Raw genomic sequence first — 24,344 nt, 5'->3', positions numbered from 1 at the left:
CTATATTTCTTTTTGTTTTTGTATTTTTCCACAGAGCGCGCGCGCGCGCGTGCACACACACACACACACACACACACACACACACACACACACACACAAATGAGTGGAAGGGGCTGGGAAGGTGGCTCAGTGGTAGAGCGCTTGCCTTGCATGCTCGACGCCCGGGGTTCAATTCCTCAGCACCACATAAGCAAAAAGAAAAAAGCCAGAAGTAGTGCTGTGGCCCAAGTGGTAGAGCGCTAGCCTTGAGCTGAAGAGTTGAGGGACAGCACCCAGGCTCAGAGTTCAGGCCCCACGACTGGACCCAAAAAACAAAACAAAACAAATTAATGGAATGAAGTAGAAAAAATTTTTTGTTCTTTAATATATGTGGAACATAGGTTTTGTGTGTGTGTGTGTGTGTGTGTGTGTGTGTGTGTGTGTGTGTGCGTGCGCACGCGAACACGCACAGATACTGGGGCTTGAACTCATGACCTTATGTTCTTGCCTGGCTTCTTTTGCTGGCTGGCATCCTCCACTCCCAAATTTTGCTGGTTAATTGGAGATAAAGCGTCTTTCCTTTGAATTGCGATCCTCAGATCTCAGCCTCCTGAGTAGCTAGGAGTACAGGCTACCAGTGCCTGGTCCCAACAATCTAATACACAATCCCATCACACACACTTCCAGCTATCCTTCAACATGCCTTCCTCATGAATCATTTTTGAAAACAGCATATTAGTTCTTGCCGCAGATTTTTATGCAGGCTAAAATTCTAGCCTGTAATATTCTTTATCCTTGTTTTAAAATACAGGGTTTGAAATGAAAAGGAAAAGAACCTGAATTCTCATTGCAATCTAACTTCTCCAGAACTGTTTAGCAGCCTTGAAAAGTCATTCTGGGGTTGGAGGCATGGCTTAGTTGGGAAAGCTCTTGGTCTCAGATGAAAAAAAAAAAAAAAAAAGGATAGTTCAACTGCATGCAGTTGGTATGGTATGAAGACTCAATGGGCAGGGTACATGATATGCATAGCACAATCTCGGCACAGAGTATATCCCAATGATGGTATATACAATGATGATTGGTAATGATTACCTCTTTTACAAAACCTGTTTGATACTTGATTGTTAAGCATCTGACATCTTTAGTTCACCAGCCTAACTTGAAGAGAAACATAAGGAAAAAAAGGATAACCACAAAGTTAAGTTTGAAGTCCCATGCCACAAGACTTGACACCGGACCGAGAACACTGGAGAGCAGGTGGGATAAACTATGAGGAGCCATGAGGAAGGTTTCACAGGGTAAAAGCATGAGTGGCTGTTGTGTGTATGTATGCAGGTAATCAAGACAGATCATCTACATCATGATAACACATCATGAAACAGCTGGAGTGCTGTCCATAGGAACACAAAGGAGGCAACTCTTTCTATATGTCTAGAGAAAGAGGCTTTGAGCCTGATATGCATGATAGCACACTGAACAGAAATGAGAAGGCAGGTGAGGGGTGGAGAGGGAAGCATCAGTTGACTTTAAACTTCAGTTTCAGTTCATTCTGCTCCCACCCTGCATATTATTTCTTATCTTCAATCCAATCAGGGAAATCTGTATGTCTCTCTCCTCCAAAAAAATCTTCAAGAAAGGAGCTGCATATCAATTCATACCAAGACATAATGGAAAGTTTTCCTAAAGGCTATCTGAATTTTAAAGAGAGGATTCCAAAAAGAAGACCTTAAATTTGGAGACTAGACAAACGTAGTAAGATAGGAGGTAGAGACTGTATCCTTTATCATTGTTATCCTCACACATTCTACTTCCCACCTGTTACAAATACTAGTTGCAATATGTTACGATGGCCTAGATTTTTAATTAGTGTTTGTTTAAGAATCCCTTTCTTAATACTGGCTGCTGTTCATCGCCACAGGCAAACAAACAAAACTGCTGTCATTGGCTATGTAAAACATATGAAGTATTGTCACGCACAGAAGCACTGAGAACATGCTATATCAGCCTCCACTAACTTTCACACCGTTCCAGTTCATTCCCCATGGTACTAGAGATTGCAAGGGTAAATTCAGCGGCCAGGCATAGTGGATGCCTCTGTTTCCCCCAACCCTTGTCTTTTGCTTCAAATTAAATCTACTTTTTCCCTTAGAACATAAAGGTCCTCTAGCTTTGATCATAGCTTTTCATAGAATATTTTACTTCATTTTCAGCTATGAATTTGCTCAACCAAAATTCATGAGCTGTTCAGAAGCACTTGAAGAAATGGGGCAAAGAAAAGAAGAAATCACACAATTCCTATTCTCAAGAAATTCCTGCTTCATCCTTATTCCTCAAGGCCTTATCCCCACATTAGGTCTTTCCTTTGTAGTTCTAGTCTCTGGCAAATAGCTCATGGCTTCTTTCAAACACACAATCCCATGGCAAAAGATTCAAATGGATCTAACCCATAGGGAATTTAATACATCACTCCAACAATTTTCAGGAATTATTTCCAACCACGCACTTATTTCCAAGTGTATGTGCTTAGTATAGAGCCATAAAAGGGTGAGTGTATAGGGAATGTTTTCTTTCAATAGTTGTGATAAATCAACTGATAGACTACAAGCCAAGAGTAGAAAAAGCCTAGTGAAAAAATAATTAAGTAACCAGTGAATAAAAGCGCTGGAGATGTGGTTCAGCAGTAGAGAACCCACCCAGGAAGCTCCAGGCCCTAAGTTTTAACCCTAGCCCCCAAAAAGGGGAGGAAGAAGAAATCCTGACATATCCTTACCACACAAATGAGTCTGTAAAGCGTGATAAAAAATTAATCAGTCACAAATAGATACTATTATACAGCTTATATGAGGTATTTAGAATAATAAATTTAATGACAACAAGAATGATGACGGTGGGGCTGGGGAGGTGGCTCAGTGGTAGAGCGCTTGCCTTGCATGCATGAGGCCCTGGGTTCAATTCCTCAGCACCACATAAGCAAAAAGAAAAAAGCCAGCTCAAGTGGTAGAGCGCTATCCTTGAGCTGAAGAGCTGAGGGACAGTGCCCAGGCCCAGAGTTCAGGCCCCACGACCAGACCTCCCTCCACCCCAAAAAAAGAATGATGACTGTTAGGGAATGGGGAAAGAGGAAACGAAGGTTTTGGTTAACAGATATGAAGTTTCAATTTGAGAAAATGGGAAAATGGAACAATTCTGTGGATAAATGGTGAGAATGGTTATAAATATAATAAAACATAATGTAGTACTGAATGCTACTTAAACTGTATGCTTCAAAATAGTTAAGATGGTAACTTTAATGTTATATATGTTTTATTACAAATTTAAAAATGTATTTAAACCATTTAAAGACATTGTAGTAGAAAATTTCCCTGAAACATAGAAATATTGAAAAAAAAGTATTTCTTCTCTGGAATACTTCTATAATTCATGACAATTATGAAGGCAAAGCAAGACAAAACAAACCTAAGAAAAACTTCTGACTTTAACTGAATAAGTACATGTAGAGCATTTATAGAAATGTGTCTCAACTTTTCTTTCACTACCATACTCCATAAGGAACATTTGTATACATTTCTTCCCTGACATCCCCTGAAAAAAGTTCAATATCATACATACACTGACTCTCTATTTATATACATTGGCTCTTTGAAGAAGCCCCAAACATTGCAATACTTTAGACTTTTTTTCCCCAAGAACCACTGTTTACCCTCTATAGGATGAAAATGTACTACCCACTCTACAAAACAGGTGTTATTCAAACAGCATACTGAAACAACCAAAGAACTGAGCATGTACATAATATTACTCAATGCCTTATATCAATATTAAAAGCTCTTAAACAATTCAACAGAAACAGAAATCCACTTTAACTGTCTCTAAAAATATGAAGGTTAACACTGTATATATAAAACCTATGTGTTTCACAGGATTTTGTTAAGTTTAAATTAAATATTTGGTATCATGTATAACGAATGAAATGTTACTATTGTTGTTTAATGTAACTGTAACAGAATTTATCTCCATACATGGTTAAGTATTATGCATACATTTTATAGAAAGTTGCATGGATTCTCTTATTTATGTAAATGTAAGTTGTCTTAAACTTTGCTACTCAAAGCGAAGACCAGACCCTGCACTAGTAACTTTAGCATCACTTAGAAGCTTCTTCAAAAGGCAGAATCAGCTGAGCACAAATGGGTCATGCCTATAATCCTATCTACCTGGGAGATTGAGATCTGAGGACTGTAGTTTAGAGCCTGGATGGGCAAACAAATCCTGGAGACTATTATCTCCAATTAAATGGCTAAAAAAAAGCTGGAGGTATGACTGGAGTGGTAGTGCACCAGCCTTGAGAGAAACATCAGAATAAGAAGGAGGGTCCCTGAGTTCAAGATCTAGTCACAGCACAAAGGAAAAGAAAAAGGCAGAATGGAATCACACATCCAACCTCCTCCAGCTCCACTGTAACTCCAAGGGGACTCTTACACATATCACTTGAGAGCTATGTAAAACTAGGTGTGTTGGTGAAATCCTGAAATCTCAACACTCAGAAAACTGAGGCCTGGTTCAGAACGAGCCTAAGCTACATAATATGCTGTCTCAAAATATCAAACAACAATAAAAACATTTCTACCAGCAATCCCACTTTGGGGCATTTACCTGAATGATCACAAACAAGACCATACTAAAGCTACCAGCACAACTATGTTTATTGCAGCATTATTTACCATAGCTAAGATATGGAACCAACCCAGAAGCTACTCGGTAGATGAACAGATCAAGAAAATGTGGTATATACACACAATGGAATTCTATGCCTCCATTAGAAAGAATGGCATCACCCCATTTGTTAGGAAATGAAAAGACTTGGAAATTATTATATTAAGTGAAGTAAGCCAGGCCCAAAGAAACATAGTTTCCCTTATTTGCAATAACCAGTCTATGTCTGGGACAAGCAGAAAAGGTCAGATAAGATGATGCTAAGTGAAACGAACCCCAAGATAGGGACACAAGTGGTTTTTTTCTTTCTTGCTATTGTTTCTAACGTATTTATAAGGTACCGTGTGATTTTTTTTTTGTTGCTTTATGTGTCCCTCCCCCACGGTATAACCCCTGTTTTCACTGTATTTCATGTTGGTATAATTTGTGGAGGGGAAGGGAAAAAACAAATTGTTTAAATAGGGATACAGGTGGACCCATTGCAACAATGAGACGTACAAGACACTATGTGGAAAAAGGAACTTTACAATTGAGGCGGGGGGGGGGGGGGGGGAGGAGTGTAGTTGAGGAGGTGGGAGGGAAGTGATGGTAGAGAAAAAACAGGAGGCAACAATGCTTGATAAGAAATGTACTCATCACCTTGCTCATGTAACTGTAATCTCTCTGTACAGAATTTTCACAATAAAAACTTATTTAAAAAATTCTTCTAGTTCATCTGAGCGTTTTAACTATCCAAGTAGATTTCCTTACTATTCTAACTCAACTGCAATTACAGAGCCTATGGAAAGTGCCAACTAGAAAGAAATCGGATGAGACTGCTGAAAGTTCACCAGAGAGGCAATACATGAAATTTCCATCCTAGAGTTTACTCATGGCCTTTGGGGGTTTTTTTTTTGTCAGTTGTGGGGCTTGAACTCTAGGTCTGGGCTCTGTCCCTCAGCTCTTCAGCTCAAGGCTAGCACTCTACCACTTGAGCCACAGCGCCACTTCTGGCATTTTCTGCTTATGTGGTGCTGAGGAATCAAACTCAGGGCCTCATGCATGCAAGGCAAGCGCTCTACCACTGAGCCATCTTCCCAGCCCCTAGAGTTTACTCGTGAAAGCAGTTAATCGAGGTAGTTTATGAACTTACTCAGCCACAGCAGAATGGTTCCCATTAAAATATTAGATGTTACCCGCTATAAATTCACCAGTTAGCTACCAGCAGAGTGGAGGTGAAAAACCAGTGAACAAGGGGGGAGGGGGGGAGGGAAGGACTTCAGGAATTCAGAGCCTTAGGAAGAAGCCATCTCTCCTTGCTGTATCTTATCTAGTATCTTGGTAGGACAGTGACAAATCTCAGTCCTGCCACTTACTATCCTGAATACCCTGAGCCACTTACTCAATTTTCCAGATCCTTAGTTTCCTCATCGCTGGAGAAAGGCTAATTATATCTGTCTCCTGCTGTTGTAAGGGCTAAAAGAACTCTTGGTGGTCAACCACTTAAACAAGTGTTTATACACATCCTTCCCTAGTCTACTTACTTCTCTAGGAGCAGTGAAATGTTCCCCTCCACTAAATTCCAAAGGAAAGTCTTACCTCACAGTTTCTAATTAAAGAAACAAGAAATGCTTCAATAAGAAACCACATATCCTAGCTTTAATGATGCTCTTCAAAACTCTTGAGTCTTCTCAAGATGTTCTCTGAGGCTGCTAAACATTACGTAACCCTGAAACTGTCAGTCAGCGGAAAGCTGAATTCCCCTTCCATGTGTTCATGTGCTCCTCTAGAAAAGAATGGAAATCCAACAAATTTGTTTTTAAAAATGCTAAACCAGGGACTGGGAAGGTGGCTCAGTGGTAGAGGATCACAGTTCAAAGCCAGTCCGGCAGGAAAAGCTATGAGACTTTCATCTCCAATTAACCACCAGAAAACTAGAAGGGGAGCTGTGGCTCAAAGTGGTAGAGTGCTAGCCTTGAGTGAAATAAAGCTCAAGGATAGGGCCCAACCCCTAAGTTCAAGTCCCACAACAGAGAGGGAGGGGGGGAGGGAGGGAGAGACAGAGATAGAGGGAGAAAAGGAGAAAGAGAGAGAAGGAAAGAGGGAGAGAGAATTCAAGATACTAGAATTCTTAGAAAACTTTCCACTGTCCATTTTAAATATACTAGCCAAGGCCCAAATACCACCTGGACGCTTCTCAGTTAGAAATGTCCATCTTTCTCACCCTTAGTATTTCAGCATTAAGTCAAGAAAGTCAGAAAGTGAAGTTCAGCATGGACTCTCTGGTTCTTCCATCAACCTGAGGGGGAGGGGAGTGTCAAGAGGCCACCAGATCAGAGCCAGCTATGAGCCAACAATAAAAACAGAATCAAAAATGGTGCTTTCAAGAACACTTCATGGTTTGTCTCAGAACAATGATAAAGTCTTCCCCTCCGTAATTCTCCTCAGTCTGTAGTCTCTGGGAAAGAAAGACAGGCCTTATTTCAGGACAAATTACCCAGGTGAAGTTTCCTCGTTTTCCTCAGAGCCACTTCCGAAACGACTAAAATATGCTGACCGGGGGCATCACCTCCACCCTGGAAAGAAAGCTGCCAAGCGTTCAATAAGGTATGTGCTAGGCTCCAACTTCATGTGCTAACTCACCCACACTGACGCTTCCACCTCCTCAGTCTCCCTACCTACGCCCTGCTACTACCTTCACCCTAAGCAAAATGATGTTAGAGAGATGGCGATAGAGATGGTGTTCGACGAATGTTAGATGATGGACAGGGTGGTGAACTATGTTATATTCTGAAGCTAAATAAAATGTCTTCATCTGATAAATAAAAGGACTTTATCTGAATGCTTGGGCCATCTGCGTGGAGGGTCCCTTCCTCAGTATCAGGTTTGAAAGTTGTGAATAAGGTTTGGACATTTTTCTCTTCCATTATTGTTCAAACAACTTTTTTTTTTCCAACTAAGAGAAGCAAAACTGTCTCCACTCAAGCAGATAATTTATGAGTTTTTAAAGACAGATTCAAATGGGGTGTGCATATTAACCAGTGTTTAAAATTTACATAATAAATGTCAACATCTTTGGGACAGCCCTTTCAACCACTAAGCCCCTTAGAGAGAATCTTTAATTCATCCCTGTCTAGAAATTTGTTCTCTTTGGATAACATCCTTTCAAAATACTTCATACAGATTGTTATCAACCTGAAGGTGTAGCCAAGTCATCAACATTTCCATTTCCTGCTTTCATAAACTGGTAATTCATAATTTTTAATTTTATAGAAAAAAACTGTAGAGAATTACTGAGGGTGTGGGATTAAACATTTTAGTCTTCTCAGATACATTTTCCCATAAAGAGAGTTCCATCTACCCTCAGCAGGAAAGTACACCTCTAAACTCATACAGTAAACTTGCTGGGACATTTCTGCCTTGGGATAACACAGTTCCCCACTACTGACTAAAGAGAAATCCTAAGACAGCACCAGATGCCTACATTCCTAGCTGCTCAGGAGGCTGAGGACTGGGAGTCCTAGTATGAAGCCAACTGGGAAAAGTCCATGAGACTCTCATCTCCAAATAACGTCAGAAAAACAGAAGTGAAGGGGTGGCTCAAGTGCAGAGAAACAGCCTTGAGTGCACCCTGGCCCTCAGTTCAAGCAACAGGTCTGGCATACACATGATGATGATGATGATGATGATGATGATGATGATGATGATGAAAAATTGTTACATTAGATATAGGTAATTTCATCGCCCACCCTGTCCACCCCATTTAATCAGCATCTTAGTCTTACCTGGCCTGTAAAGCAGACAGACACAAGGTATGCTATTACCAAAGAAGGAAGAGTGGGAGGGAGGAGGGAAGGAGAGGAAGGGAAAAGAATAGTTTGAAAGACAAGGGAAAAAAGAATCTTGTGCCCCAAAGCAAAACCTATCTGAGGACCTGAGAGAGGGGGGTGCGGGGAGGGGGGGGGTCATCAGGAAGACACTTCTGTGCTGGTGATCAGACAGTGAGAGTATACCTCTGGTCAGGAGCGTCCGCTCTCACACACCCGGGGATCGGCGATCCGAGCGCCCGGGACGCAGGCGCCCGCAGCGGGGCTGGGACGGGGCGCGCGCCCGGGTCCTGGACGCCCCGGCGCGGGGAGCTGGCGGCGGGGAGCTGGCAGCGGGGAGCTGGCGGCGGCGCGGGCGGCGGGCCGGGCCCCCCGCTCCCCTTTATAGCGCGCGCCCCGGGGCTGCCCGCGGCGGGGAGGGCGGGGGAAGCCGAGGACGCGTTTTCTGGGCTGCGGAATACGGTCATCCTGGAGAGGGGCGGGCGGGCGTGGGCCCGGGGGGGGCGCCGCGAACACGGGCCGGGAGGACTTTTTCTCTCTTCTTTTCTTGTTTTCCGCACGCTGGAAATTCCCGGGCTGAAAAGTTACCTTCACCCGCTGGGGACATTCCCCTCGACGGCCGTCCCCAAGACCCGGACTGGAGCGCGCGCGGGAGCCCGCGGCCGCGCCGGCGCAGCGCCTCCTGAACCCAGGGACTCCAGCGCCGCTCACCCACTCTCTCTAGGACCTGTAGGCTTGTGCACAGACCCGGCGGGGCAGCCGGGGACTGGCTGTCTACAGCACCGGGGTTGTTTTTCCTTACTATGCCCATCAAAAGGTAGTAAGGTGGACGGGGAAGGTGGCTTAGTGGTAGAGTGCTCATCTAGCACGCATGAAGTCCTGGGTTCGATTCCTCAGGACCTCATACACAGAAAAAGCCAGAAGTGGTGCTGTGGCTCAAGTGGTGGAGTGCTAGCCTTGAGCAAAAGAAGCTCAGGGACAGAGTGCCCTGGCCCTGAGTTCAAGCCCCAGGACGGGGGGGGGGGGGGGGGGGGGGGGGGGGGGGAGTAAGGCTCTCATGTGCTTTCATTGACAAAGATTATCTTAAAATAATGACACCAAAGTATGCACTATGTGGAACATGTAACTGGGGGAAAAGATGGGAAAAATTGGGGTAGAAGGAAGGAAGGGGTGTGATTATTTTTATAAAATAGTGACATGAAAACTAGGCATCGGTGGCTCACGCCTGTAATCCTAGCTACTCAGGAGGCTGAGATCTGTTCAAAGCCAGCCTGCACAGAAAAATCCCCCGAGACCCCTATCTCCAATTAACCACTCAAAAGACTAGAAATGGAGCTGTGGCTCAAAGTGTTAGAGTGCTAGTCTTGAGCAAAAGAAGCTCAGGGACAGTGTCCAAGCCCGGAGTTTAAGCCCCATGACAGACCAAAAAAGAAAATAGTGACGTAAAGTTCACTTTGTTGTCACCTCCACGGGGGTGGAGTAGATTTAGAAAACAATATTGAAAGCATTTCTCTCTGAGTTGGTTTCAGTGACCTTCCTTTCCCTTTCGGGACGTTTGCTACTGTAATCTCTGTAATGCTTCCTTTTTTTCTTCTTGTTGTTTTGAAGTTATCCTCCAACCAGTGTTAAAATAGTTTTGTAATTCGACAGGAAATGACTCCTGTCTTCCCTTTGGAGAACAGGAATATGGGCTTCTAAAGCTAAAGGTCAAGTCCTTCAAATTCAAGAGCTAATTTCTCTCACTTAACACAAAATATTAAAAAGGAAATTATACCCACAATGCCCTTAGTTTCATATTTTATTAGCATATATGAGTTGTACAAATTGAGTTTCACTGTATTTTTCATGTACACAAATGATCATATTCACCTCCCCCTCCCATTATCCTCTCTTGTTCCTCACTCTTCTCTGCTAAAATCACTTTTAAAAAAAAAAAAAAAAAAAAAAGCTAATCTTGTAGGTGGGGACAGGAGGAAAAAACTGAGAGAGATCAGCAAAGGAAGGCAGAACATTGTCCAAGAAGAAATGTACTAATTACCTGATTTATATAACTGTAAGGAGCAGCTGATACTAAGCAAAAGGAAAGAAATGTACATATTACCTGATTTCTAAAAACAGTGTTATTGTTAAAGATCATAAAGTCCATAAGCAATGTAGATTAAGATAATGATAACTATCATTGTGAAGATTAAAATGTATTTGTGACTTTAAAAAAATTAATTAATTTAAAAATATTCAGAGAACAAAGAAAAAAAGAGAAAAAAAAAAGCTTAAACATCCAGCCATAACAGCCCATTTATGTAATAATTACATCATTAGCAAATTAGGTAGAGCTTTATAATTATATTATTAAAACTATTTAACATTGAAAACTATTTCAGAATTTTGGTTCTAGGACCCACTGGGGATAGCAATGCTGTACAAATGCTTACCTCCTTACATAAAATGGTGTAGTATTTGTTCATGACCTCTGTATATCTTCCTGTGTACTTTAAATTATCTCTATATTACTCAGAATACCTAATTCAATGACAATGTCATGTGAATAGGTATTACACTGTAGTATACAGGAAATAATGACCCAAAAAAGTATGTAAATGTCCAATATAGAGGCTGATTTTCCCCCAAATGGTTTTATATGAACCTCTGCCTGACCCACTAATATGGAACTCACAAGATACTGAGGGACAACTGCATATAGTGAAAAATCTGCAAAAAAATATATCAAAATGTTAATGTTCATCATACTCAGATGACAGAATTGTGGGTTTTGGCCACTGAGTTTTTCTTCTAAATTTTGTAGTTTCTAAAAATTATGATGCCTTTGTTTGTTTTGAGACTTGAACTCTGGGCCTGGACACTGTCCCTGAGTGTTTCAACTCAAGGTGAGTGCTCTACCACTTGAGCCACAGTGCCACTTCCAGACTTTGCTGCCCCGCTAGCTTTGAACCGTGATCTCAGCCTCCTGAGTAGTTAGGAGTACAGGTGTGAGCCACCAGCACCCGGATTATGGTGACCTCATATTCATAATGGGCATTATATATTGAAAATAAACTATACATTGGCTGATAATGCCAATAATCGCAACTATATGCCTGTAGCCTAATATAAACATTTTCATAAGAATGTAAATTATTATGTCTGGGAATGTGGCTTAGTGGTAGAGTGCTTACCTAGCATGCATGAAGCCTGGGTTCAATTACTCAGTACTATATAAACAGGAAAAGTTGGAAGTGGTGCTATGGCTCAGGTGGTAGAGTGTTAGCTTTGGGCAAAAGAAGCTCTGAGACAGTGCCCAGACCCTGAGTTCAAGCCCCAGACTGGCAAAAAAAAAAAAAGTAATTTATTAACTACAGGAAATGGAAAAAAGAACTTTTTTTCATTGCTGTTTTTGTTTACTTTTTGTCTTGTTTATTCATTTATCTGTCTTTGGGAGGATGGGGAGGGCACAGAAATGGAGGAACAAAAGGTAAACAAATGCAGTAGTGAGTACCAGACACTATGTTGAACATGAACTATACAACTTGCAGGTGAGAACGAGGGGGGAAGGGGGGGGGAACTGGAGAGAGTGAGGGAAGAGGTGACATTGTCCAAATATGTACTCTTACCTGACTTATGTGACTGTAGCCCTTCTGTATGCAACCTTTATAATAACAATAAAAATTTTAAGACTGGCTGGGCGCCGGTGGCTCACGCCTGTAATCCTTGCTACTCAGGAGGCCGAGATCTGAAGATCATGGTTCAAAGTCAGCCTAGGCAAGAAAGTCTGTGAAACTCTTATCTCCAATAAACCACCAGAGGTCGGGAAGTGGTGCTATAGCTCAAGTGGTAGAGTGCTAGCCTTGAGCTGAAGAGCTGAGGGACAGCACTCAGGCCCAGAGTTCAAGCCCCAGGACCGACAAAAAAAAATAATATATTGTTCAGGTTAAATACCCTTTTATCTGAGATAGTTGGGGCCAGAAATGTTTCATATTGGGAGTGTGTATTTGTGTGCATGTGTGTGCGCGCACATGCGCACATGCACAAAAATGAGTTATCTTAATGTTGTGATCGAAGCCTAAATTCAAAATTTGTTTCATAGATATTTTATATATAGCCTGAAGCTTTTTGTTTTGTTTGAAGTTTGAGCTGAGGACCTTGTACTTGTTGGCAAACACTCTTAGCACTTGAGCTATATCTCCAAATCTTTTATACTTTTCGGTTATCGTTTTTTTGTAAGGTCTCACTTTTTACCCAGGCCTGGCCTCAGAATGTGATTCTTCTATGATCCTACCATGGCCTCCTATATAGCTAGGATCACAGGCACATGCTACCACACTGGTTTACTGACTGAGTGTCTAGGCTGGCCTTGAAAATTTATCCTCCCCATCTCCCTATATCTGCCTCCTGGGCTGGGATTACAGACAGGAGCCACCATACCTGAGGAGTCATTTTATATAATTTTTTTTTAATACATTTACATTTTGATTGTTTCCATCGATTGAGGTCAAATATAAAATTTTCCATTGGTAGCCAGGTGCTGGTGGCTTATGCCTGTAATCCTAGCTACTCAGGAGGCTAAGAGCTGAGGATGGAGGTTCAAAGCCAGCCTAGCAGGAAGTCCATGAGACTCATCTCCAATAAACCACCAGAAAACTGGAAGTGGCACTGTGGCTCAAGTGGTAGAGTGCTTGCCTTGAGCTGAAGGGCTCAGGGACAGCACACAGGCGGAGTTTAAGCCTCCCCCCCCCACCATACACACACACAAACTGACACTGTAGCTCAGTTGGTAGAGCATTCACCAAGCATGCACATGGTCCTGAGTTTGATCCTTAGTGCCACAAAAATAAATAAATAAATAAAGATAGCCAATAGGAATAGTGGCTTAACACTTCCAAGAGTGAGAAAATGTGTATACCTTTTGCCCAAATCAAGAAGTAACTGTTATGGCCAGGTTCCAGTGGCTCATGCCTGTAATCCTAGCAATTCAAGAGGCTGAAATCCAAGGATCACAGCTCAAAGCCAGCCCAGGAAGCCAGGAGCTGATGAGATTTGAGGATCGTTGTTCAAAGCCAGCCTGGGCAGAAAAGTCTGTGAGACTCTTATCTCCAACAACCACCTGAAAATTGGAAGTAGCACTGTGGCTCAAAGTGGTAGAGAGCCAGCCTTGAACAAAAAGAACAAAGTGAAAGAAGCCTAGACCCTCAGTTCAAGTTCCATGACTGACAAAAACAAAGTCCATGAGACTCTTATCTCCAAATAGCTACCAAAAAGCCATACATGGAGCTGTGGCTCACATGGTATAACACTATAGCCTTGAACACAAAAGTTCAGGGATGCCACCAAGGCCAAAGTTCAAGCCCCAGGACCAGCACACATACACAAAAATGAAAGAATTACTTGTCATAAGTTTCAATACATAACTTTATTAATTTGTTAGGCTTATATAGTTCAAAATAACCAAAAAGAACAAATAACTGAGATTGACAGGAAAAGTTTCTGCAACTTTGTAATAATCAAAAGCATTCTTTACATCAAAGTCAATTCTTAAAACCCTCAAACTTTAGAACATAAAAATAAACTTATTTATAGATTTTTCCCTTTTCATTTCCAAAAGTGGTTATTCTATAAGCATCATATAAAATTCAGCAGATAAGAAACAGTCATCTGTCAGGACGCATTGTACTCATAATCTAATTTCTTGATTTGAAATTGCTTTATACAACTACTTATAATTTAAGAATAATAACAACAGAATCATCTGCAAGTGATGGTGGGGCTCGAGTGGAAGAACTCCAGCCCTGAACGGAAAAGCTAAGCAAAAGCACAAGGCCCTGAGTTCAAGCCCCACGATCGGCACACAGAAAGAAAAGGAAAGGAAAGGGAAAAGGGAAAAGGAGGGAAAAGGGAAGAGAAAAGAAGCTGGGCGCCAGTGGCTCATGCCTGTAATCCCAACTACTCAGGAGGCTGAGATCTGAGGACAGTGGTTCAAAGCCAGCCCAGGCAGGAAAGTCTGAGAGACTCTTATCTCCAATAAACCACTTGGAAAACCTGAAGAGGCGCTGTGGTAGAGCGCTAGCCTTGAGCCGAAAAGCTGAGGAGCTGAAGAGCACCCAGGCCCAGATTTCAAGCCCCACGACTGACACAAGGAAGAAAGGAAAGGGAAGGGGAGGGGAGGAGACGGGAGGGGAAGGGGAGGGAAGGGAAGGGAAGGGGAGGGGAGGGAAGGGAAGGGAAGGGGAGGGGAGGGAAGGGAAGGGAAGGGGAAAGAAAGAAGAGAGAGGGGTAGGGAGAGAGGAAGGAAGGAAGGAAGGAAGGAAGGAAGGAAGGAAGGAAGGAAGGAAGGAAGGAAGGAAGGAAGGAACAAAGGCAGGCAGGCTCCAATGGCTCTCACCTGTAATCCTAGCTATTCAAGAGGATAGATCTAAGGACTGCAGTTCAAAGCCAGCCAAGCAAAAAAGTTCATGAGACTCTTATCTCCAATTAACAACCAAAAAAATTGGAAGTGGGATTGTGGCTCAAGTAGTTGAATGCTAGCCTTGAGCAAAAAAAACTCAGGGATAGCACCCAGGCCTTGAGTTCAAGCCCCAGGACCAGCACAAAAGAGGAAGGAAGGAAGGAAGGAAGGAAGGAAGGAAGGAAGGAAGGAAGGAAGGAAGGAAGGAAGGAAGGAAGGAAGGAAGGAAGGAAGGAAGGAAGGAAGGAAGGAAGGAAGGAAGGAAAGAAGGAAGGAAGGAAGGAAGGAAGGATCATAATTATCATCCAATGCAAAGATCAATCCACACACAGATTTTACACATACTAACTTCATGTTTCCCTTTTGCTTCTGTCCTACATAAAGCAGAAAATATTAATATCATCACTATAAAATTCTAATCAAGCACATTGGCTTTTTCAAGTAATTCAGAAAAGGTGAATCAAGAGAAACTCCAGAAACACAGCAGTCTTCAGTGTCCACAGGACTATAAGCCCTCTCTAGTTCATTCCCCAAGACAGACTACTTGAGCTATTCATGAAGATGCATTCTATTTCCTTTACAGGTGAGTTACACACATCTACTGCTGAACAAGTTTGCCCCTCCACTTACATCAGAACACTTGTTACATGCTTTAGCACAGTAATCTCTACTCACCGGAGAAGCTCATTCAATCCTAACCAGTTCAATACACTCATTAGCATCTTTGGTTGCAAGGGCAATTCAGTGTATAGATGTTGTTAATAAAGAGTTCTACCATGGCTAAGATTGGGTGGAGGGGGGAATCCTACAGGTAGATATAAATGTAGCCTGCATTTTCTGAGTTCGATACAAGTCATTAGATAAAGTATACTCTTTTTTTTAAAATTTTGTACATATTTATTTAGTAGCTATCTCACAATGGGCCACCTGCAAACCTTCTACAATGCAGGCCTATTGGGAAGTTCACTGGAGAGATTCCTTTAGTCCTCCTGAGAGCAGGCTAAGTCTCCAAAGGGCACACAAAAGATAAGAACATGTCCAGCTGGTTCTTCACAATGACTTCATCTGGGTGCAGCTTGTGGGGTAGATAATGGGCTAGAGTCATCTCCCAGGCATCAACAAGATACACTCCAACCCCTGAGAACATCCTCCGAAGCACAGTGTCCAGCTGAAAGTTGTACCAGTCACTGTTGAAAAGGCTCACCTCGGGCCCCAGTTCTTGGGCATTAGCTGTTCGGATAACCACCACAGTCTTAGGGCTTCGATCCAAGAGCTGGACCACCGCTCGACGGATGTTTCTGAGCCTTCGAATGTATACTTCCAAGGGGAAGGTGCTAAAGTGAGACCATATGGATATGGCAACCACCGTGTTCTTCCCGCCCACTAGCCCATTCAGTTCATTTGCCACATAGTGGAGCTCGTTGCTGAAGACAGTGGTAAATCGGATAGGTGGACCATGGCAGCGGTATTTGAGTAAGATGTTGTGCTTCTGGTCCACTGCAAGGAAGGGACCCACATTCTTGGGACTACCCAAGTTAAACTCCACTAAATCTGAAACAAGGAAATTTCCAGCTGATAAACACATTCAAAGGACAACTTTGTAATAAAAGTACAACAAATATATAATACAAATGTAATATTCTTTCATTGTTCCCTGCTCCATTTTGAATCAATGGATGCTTATCTAGCATACTCAATATTCAAATTAGTCCATAAACATAGCATGATCAGTAATATTATCAGTAATAATATGGATATAAACATATATATATATGGGTATGGCTATGATTCAAGAACAAAACAACCTATTTACCTTTAGGCCAAAAAAATCTTGCTATTTGCACTGATTCTGATTCTTGAATATTTAAGAATCAAGCTGGGCACCAGTGGTTCACACCTATAATCCTAGCTACTGAGGAGGCTAAGATATGAGGATCACAGTTCAAAGCCAGCCTGGACATGAGATTCTTCAATACACACACACACACACACACACACACACACCCCAGATGTGGTACTCTTCAATACACACACACACACACACACACACACACACACACACACACACACACACACACACACACACACACACACACACACACACACACCAGATGTGGTACTATGGCTTAAAGTGGTAGAGTGCTAACCATGAGCATAAAGGCTCAGGGACAGAGTCTAGGCCTTCGTTCAAGGCCCATGTTTGACAAGAAGGAAAAAAAAAAAGAATCAAGGTGGCATCTACTCTCCATGCTGGTTGTGGAGCTTGAATTTAGGGCCTAGGTACTGTCCCTGAGTTTTTGTGCTCATGGCTACCACTGGCACTTGAGCCACAGCACAGCTTTTAGCTTTTTTTTTTTTTTTAAGCTAATTAGAAATACGAGTCTCACCAGCTTTCTTGTTCCGGCTGGCTTCAAACTGTAATCCTCAAATCTAAGCCTCCTGAGTAGCTCGGATTATAGGAATGAGCCACAGACACCTGGCTCACTTTATTTTGTTTATTTGTTTGTTTTGTTTTGTTGGTCATGGGGCTTGAACTCTGGGTCTGGGCGTTGTCCCTGAGCTCTTCAGCTCAAGGCTAGCCTCTACCACTTGAGCCTCAGCGCCACTTCTGGCTTTTTCTGTTCATGTGATATTGAGGGCCTCATGCATGCAAGCCAAGCACTCTATCATTGAGCCACCTTCCCAGTCCCTCACTCTGTTCTTTTAACAGATTAAATAATATGTTTTCCAGATCTAGGGCTACAACTTCTGTTTAAAAGAACATATGACAAATCAAATACCTCTCTGAGCACCACAGATGAACCTGGAGGACATTATTCTAAGAGAAATGGGCCAGGGGCTGGGAAGGTGGCTCAGTGGTAGAGCGCTTGCCTTGCATGCCTGAGGCCCTGGGTTCAATTCCTCAGCACCACATAAGCAAAAAGAAAAAAGCCGGAAGTGGCACTGTGGCTCAAGTGGTAGAGCACTAGCCTTGAGCTGAAGAGCTGAGGGACAGCGCCCAGGCCCAGAGTTCAGGCCCCACAACTGGACCCCAAAAAAAAAAAAGTTCAGAGATAGCATCTAGGTCCCAAGTTGAAGACCCAGGCAGGAATGGCAAAATAAATAAATAAGTAAACCAACAAAATTAAGATAAATTCAAAGGTGCATAAATATATAAATAATGAAGGAGAATAATGGAAGAGGTGGCAGTGATCAAGATGTACTGTACTCATAAATGATATATGGAATTGTAACCTGACAACTACTTAATAATAAAAGAAAAGAGAAAGCAATCTAAATTATAATTCTTGATAGAAGAGTAAGTTTTTCTTTTTGCAACAAACAAAAGAAGCAATTCTTCTTTTTTAAACTTTCAATTTACCTTTGGTTGGAAAATCACTTTGAAGTTCTATAAGAGGACTTCTATAACAAAGGTAGCAGCACAACCTAAAATGCCCTTCTCTCTCTCTCTATTTAAGCTGTGCTTCCGTTTTTAACTCCTCTGAAATATTCCAAAGATGCCATGACCATTCTAACACCTAAAAGCTCTGCACTCCTACACATATATGAAAATGTCATGATGAAGCCCATTAGTCTCTATGATTCATATATGCTGACACAATTTTTTAGGCTCAAATATTTTCTGTATATATGCTCCCATGGGGGGGGAGAGGATCTGTCTCATTTCTCTCAATATTCTCATTAGTGCATGACAAAGAATAAGTAACTGTTGGCAATGAACTTCCATGAACATTTCCTATGTACCTGTTCAGTGCCCACAACCATTGGTACCACAAGCCAGCAGTGATGAGTGGACACCACAGCCTTAGCCCTCGGGGAGTTTATAATCAGCGCTGAAGAGATAAGTTAGACTGTAATTGTCGATATTCTCTTCTTTGTTTTCCTTCACTAGTACTCAGCATCCAGCCCTACTTACATGGAATAAAACCTCAAGCTACCATTTTCTTCCTTTCTTTCTTTCTTTTTTCCAGTACTGGGGATTGAAACTCTACCACTTGAACCACACCTCCAGCCCCCTTTACATTGCTTCAGGCCTGACCAGCCTGGGCAGAGATATTCTCTGTGTTGCTAGAGATGCCACCTAGCTCTCTTACCTAGCTCTTGTGTTTGCCCTGTAGCTGGAGGAACAGGTGTGCACCACTACTCCCAGCCATTAGCTGAGATGGATTCACTCAACCTTCTTTTTTGCCTGGATTAGTCTCAAACCACAATCCACCAGCTCTATCTCCCAAGTAGCTAGGATTACAGGCTTGAGTCACACTGCACCCAGCTCATTATTTGATTAAGCTCAAACACCCACATAAGGCTTTACTTTTATCTGAGTCAACACAATGGTTGGCCCGATGGATGGTTTTGCCACAAGGCAACTGCCTTCCAGTAAAATCTTCTCGGAGTTAGACCAAATAGAACCAGAAGAAAAACATACTGGATATGTCCACCTTTGTTTCATAACACAGATTATTTGAAGTGAAAGACACCTGTTAGATAACATGGCCCAGCTGTCTCATCTAACCAGTGGAGAAAGCAAGCACTAAAAAGTAAATGATGATCTCGGCCAGTGGCTCCTATCTATAATCCTGGCTACTTGGGAAGCTGAGATGTGAGGGTCAGGGGTCAAAGCCAATTTGGGGGGAGGGGGGGAAATCTTCAAGACTTTATTGCCAGTTGGCCATCAAAAAGCTTGACTGGAGGGATAGCTCAAGTGGTGGAGCACCAGGTATTAAAAAAAGCCAAACCAGAGAATGACAAACCCAATGCCTATGCATATGTACTCTCTTTCTCTCTCTCTCATTTCTCTCTCTAATTTGTTTCTTTCTCTCTCCCTCTCTCTCCCTCTCTCTCTCTCTCTCTCTCTCTCTCTCTCTCTCTCTCTCTCTCACACACACACACACACACACACACACACACACACAAAATGACTTGTCTACAGTCAGGCAGATAATCAGTAGGCTGAATCTGGATAAGAACCTAGTCCTTAGGCAGACACCAACTATTCAGGAGTCTAAGGTCTGAGGCTCTCCGTTCAAAGCATCATGGGCAGGAAAATCCATTAGGACTCTTATCTCCAATTAACCACCAAAAAGCCAGAGTGGAGCTATGACTCAAGTGGTAGAGTACTAGACTTGAGCAAAAAGGCTAAGGGATAACTTGCAGGCCCAGAGTTCAAGCCCCAGTACCAAAAATAGATGAAAATATTTCCTACAACTATGCCCAAGTATTTACTAGCTGACCAGCATATGACAAGCAGGTATTGAGGGAATCTGCTTATTTCAAATCTGATTTCATTCATATGGGAAATAACTTATAAAACAAAAGCAAAGTACCAACCTGGAACAAATGTAGTAAGGTATTCAAACCATTGTCTGATTGTTGAGTCACCAAATAAATACACCATTTTCCTTTGTAAGCATTCTGTAATGTTGTCAGGGTCATTGAACTGGCGCATCTTAAAGTTTCTAGGCCTCCACTGATCTTTGTAATAATACCCAGAAGGAAAGGATCCTGAGCCTTGAGATACTTCTAAGTTGTTAATTTCTAAAAAGGAAAAGGGGGGAAAGATATATTGCTGAAATTCTCCTCCAAAAATAGATGAAAAAATTTTCCGACAAGTACAGTTATGCTCAAATATTTGCTAGCCTTTCAGCATATGGTAACATTTCCTGCTGTCACATCTCAAAGAAATCCCAGAGTTTCCCCCAGTACACATAGGTTCTCTTTTGTGCAAAAATGGGAAGATGTGAAATGGTTTTAAGGGTGGTGGTGGACACAGAGGAAGGAAGGCGAGCATTCTAATTATGTACTTTAAAAAAAAAATCAAAGTCAGAAATAAAGGAGGCAGAAAACAAGGAAATGTGTGACTGTAAGCATCTATCTAGCATTATTTCAGTAGAACCATTTTCATCCACAAATCTGTAAAACAGGTAACAACTTAATTTCATATTTTACATATGCATTAGAGTACTGATATTGACAATGTTCCTTGGTTTGTTAAAAAGTTTTAATCTGTAAGTTCTTGATTCTATTTTTGTTTCAAAAAATCACTCCTGAATATAGAAAATAAACCAATGATATGGAAAGGTTTATTCTCCACAATACAAAAGTTTCAGAAGGTGTCCATGCATAATAAGCAATATCAAAAACTATCAGCATTATGTACTCACTACTGTAGCCTAGCAACACATGATAACACTAATCCCAGGACACCTTTCCAAGGGAAGTCAACACTTTTTGTTGAAAATGTCACTCTAGAAACAATACATTATACATACTCCAAAACAAATAGCAATGGCTAATATTTCTTGCAAGCTTATTCTTTATCAAATATCATTCTAAACATATAATCACACATGAAGTCTATTATCACACATTAAGTCTTGCCCTACAGAACAACTTCACTAAGGTCCCAGAGATTATTTAGGTGGTGAAGACACAACTTGGCCACAAGTAGGAGAACTAGAAGCCAGGTTTTTAACTACTGTGCTAGATCACATCTTGATAAATAATCCTAGGTGTCAGCCATTCCTTTTGCTTTGGGACAAGGAGATATATACCTATTTGTAGCAACAATTAATTGAGTATGCATTTCTAACTATCATTCAAATCTACAATCCTGAAGAAACCACCATTATATGTCATGTCTTTGTGTACTCCAAAGTTCATCCATGACCATAATCCAATCATTTTTGTCACCTGTTAAACCACAACTTGAAGTGAAGATACTCAAAAACTTAAATATGGCTAAGTCTCTATTGGTGATTATTTTTGGGTTATTTTACTTCTTGACATTATCCCTTTTAAATTCATGTTAAACATGAATTTGGGTTTTTATCCATTTCAAAGAAAATGCCTTATTTTATAGTGCATATTAAAATCATGTTTTCTTAAATATCTACTAATTTTTTTATAAATTCAGGTCCAAATGTTTTAAAAAGAAGGTAGTTTTTTAATATATTTTTTATTGTAAAGATACTGTACAGAGGGGTTACAGTTACGTGAGCAAGGTAATGAGTCCATGTCCTCTGGAACATTGTTACCCACTCCTTTTTTTTCCCCTACCATCCTTTCTTCCTCACCTCCCTGACTCCTCCCCTCCCCCCTACCAAAGTTGTAAAATCCACTTTCAACATATTGTCTTGTACAGAAGATAGTGTTTTTTAAAGCTTTATTTTGCAAAGATGATTTTCAAATTGATGTAGAGGGGAAACAGAGTTTTTATTTGGCTTATTCAAAAGCAATTTCCCGAGCCAGATGAAGTAGCCTACTACTATAGTCCAGTTTCTCAAGAGGATGAGGCAAGAGATTCACTTGAGCCAGCACCAATGGCTCATGTCTGAAATCCTAGCTACTCAGAAGGCTGAGAACTAAGGATGGAGGTTCAAAGACAGAAAGGTCCCCCTGAGAGTCTTATCTCTAGCCAACCATTCAAAAACCAGAAGTGGAGCTGTGGCTCAAAGTGGTAGAGTGCTAGCCTTGAACAAAAGAGCTCAGGGACAGTGCCCAGGCCCTGAGTTCAAGCCCCTCAACTGACAGAGAGACAGACAGACAGACAGACAGACAGACAGAGAAAGAGAGAGACAGAGACAGAGAGCAGGAGAGAAAGAGACAGTGAGAGAGAGAGAGAGCAGGAGGGAATGCAATAGCGTCCAAGAACAACATGGGTAATATAGCAAGAAGCTATCTTAAAAAGTGAGGGGGTATTGCTCAAGTGGTAGAACTCCTCCTTAGTAAATGTGAAGCCCTCTCAGAAAAAAAGAAAAAAAAGAATTCTCAACATATTATCATTAAGTGTGACTCTATCATGATGATGCTACACCTTGCTGAAAAGTCCCCTCATTATCTCAGTATGCCAAAGTTACATAGATACGGAGCTATGCAGAAGACACCTGGACCCTAAAAAAACATGTACTAGAATAAAAATTAAGTGAGACTGTCAAATTAATGTTATACTTCAAAAATGTTAGTAGAGAGGAATTTGAATGTTCTCCATACAAAGAAATGCTGTATGCTTGAGAGATGATGACTGTGCCAATTACATGATTTGGTCACTACTCGTTGTATTCAAATATCAAAATGTCATACTGTAGTCCATAAATATGAGCAATTATATGTGAATTCAAAATAAAAATCCTTTGCTGGTTAAAAAAAAAGAGTGACTGTCAACAAGAAAATACTTTGGATGTCAAGCCTAAATTAAATTTAGTAATTTAGTGCAGTTACAATTTTACCACCACTGATTTGGTGATTCAGCTATTTTGTGTCAAACATATGTTAAAAAGAAAAGTATATACCACACAGGAAACAGTTACTGTTTCTGCGCAAATGTTAATTATACTTACTACCAGAAATTGGTAATGCAGACAAATTAATGAACTTGACATTCATGCATTTCCTGCCCTCCCTTTTTTTGTATTACTGAGATTTAACTCAAAGGCAGATGGCTCTACCACTTGAGCCACACCCTCAATCTCTTTTTTCTTTATTTTTCAGGTAGAGTCTGGAGTTTTTGCCTGAGTTGGCCTTGAACTCCTGATCTTGGTTTCCAGTAGTTGAGATTACAGGCATGAACCAGGTGCTCATCTTTAAGCATGCCCTGTGCCTCATCATAGCACTTTTTTTCTTTTCTCTCTCTTTTTTTTTTAGTAAAATGCACATACTGACTCCTTATGGTCAATTGGGACAAAAGTAATTCCTATTTTAATATGATTCCAAGCAATCTAAGGTTGTTTAAAAAAAGTTAGTGGAAGAGGACTATTGCTCTTTACAAAAAAAATTTTATATAATAAATGTTAAAATAATGAAAGAAACATCAATTCATCATTAGAATATTGTGGAAATCATTGCTACAGATGAGATCTAATGAGTACTAAAATTTTGTGAGTAAAACTAGAAACAGAATGTTAGGTGTTTGAGTGCCCCCTCCTGGTCACTATTGCGAACTTCAGTTCTACTACACTGGCTGATTCCCTTGACATACAAAGCCCTGCTCTGCTTTCCATTTATATACTAATTACAAAATTATTTTCTATCCAAAGCTAACTGATTTTACTCCTACTCACTAAATACTTTGTTCCTCTAAAAATCTATAAAAGGATTCACTAGTTATTGACCTGTTTTCCTTCTAACAAGAATAATACATCACAAACCACCAGTTCTTGAATGATCTGTCAGGTAAAGGTAAATATTCCTCCCACTACCTACTCCACAGGACACCAGAAACATCTCAAGGTGGGCAAGCCAGACACAGCTGGAGTAACACAAAGCAGATTCAGTAGTTGGACCAAGGTCTGGAGGATGTCAGACATGACAGGTGTTTGAAGTGTGGTACTACTGAGGAATGCTATGCCTATAGACATCTTGGTTATAGGCTGAAACAAATTCAGACAGCTACAACATATTTATTTCCACTAATA

At 41.3% G+C, this 24,344-nt stretch overlaps 1 protein-coding gene across 5 annotated transcripts in view; it reads right to left on the bottom strand.

The window, feature by feature from the left end:
- Positions 1–15,167: 15,167 nt before the first annotated feature.
- Nxpe3 (neurexophilin and PC-esterase domain family member 3) overlaps positions 15,168–24,344 on the bottom strand; it is a 28,958-nt gene continuing 19,781 nt past the window's right edge. For all 5 annotated transcript variants that reach the window (XM_042677005.1, XM_042677003.1, XM_042677001.1 and 2 more), the window contains 2 exons: positions 20,263–20,469; positions 15,168–16,485 (listed from right to left, as the gene is read on the bottom strand). In XM_042677005.1, the coding sequence (XP_042532939.1) occupies positions 15,935–16,485; positions 20,263–20,469 (758 nt within the window). In that variant the 3' untranslated portion in view covers positions 15,168–15,934. The remainder of the gene's footprint in view (positions 16,486–20,262; positions 20,470–24,344) is intronic.

Source organism: Dipodomys spectabilis, unplaced genomic scaffold (genome assembly GCF_019054845.1).
Source record: "Dipodomys spectabilis isolate Male_0828 unplaced genomic scaffold, ASM1905484v1 ptg000032l, whole genome shotgun sequence".
Taxonomy (NCBI): domain Eukaryota; kingdom Metazoa; phylum Chordata; class Mammalia; order Rodentia; family Heteromyidae; genus Dipodomys; species Dipodomys spectabilis.
The sequence above is the reverse complement of the archived record's forward strand: the minus strand, read 5'-3'. Positions and strand labels throughout refer to the sequence as shown.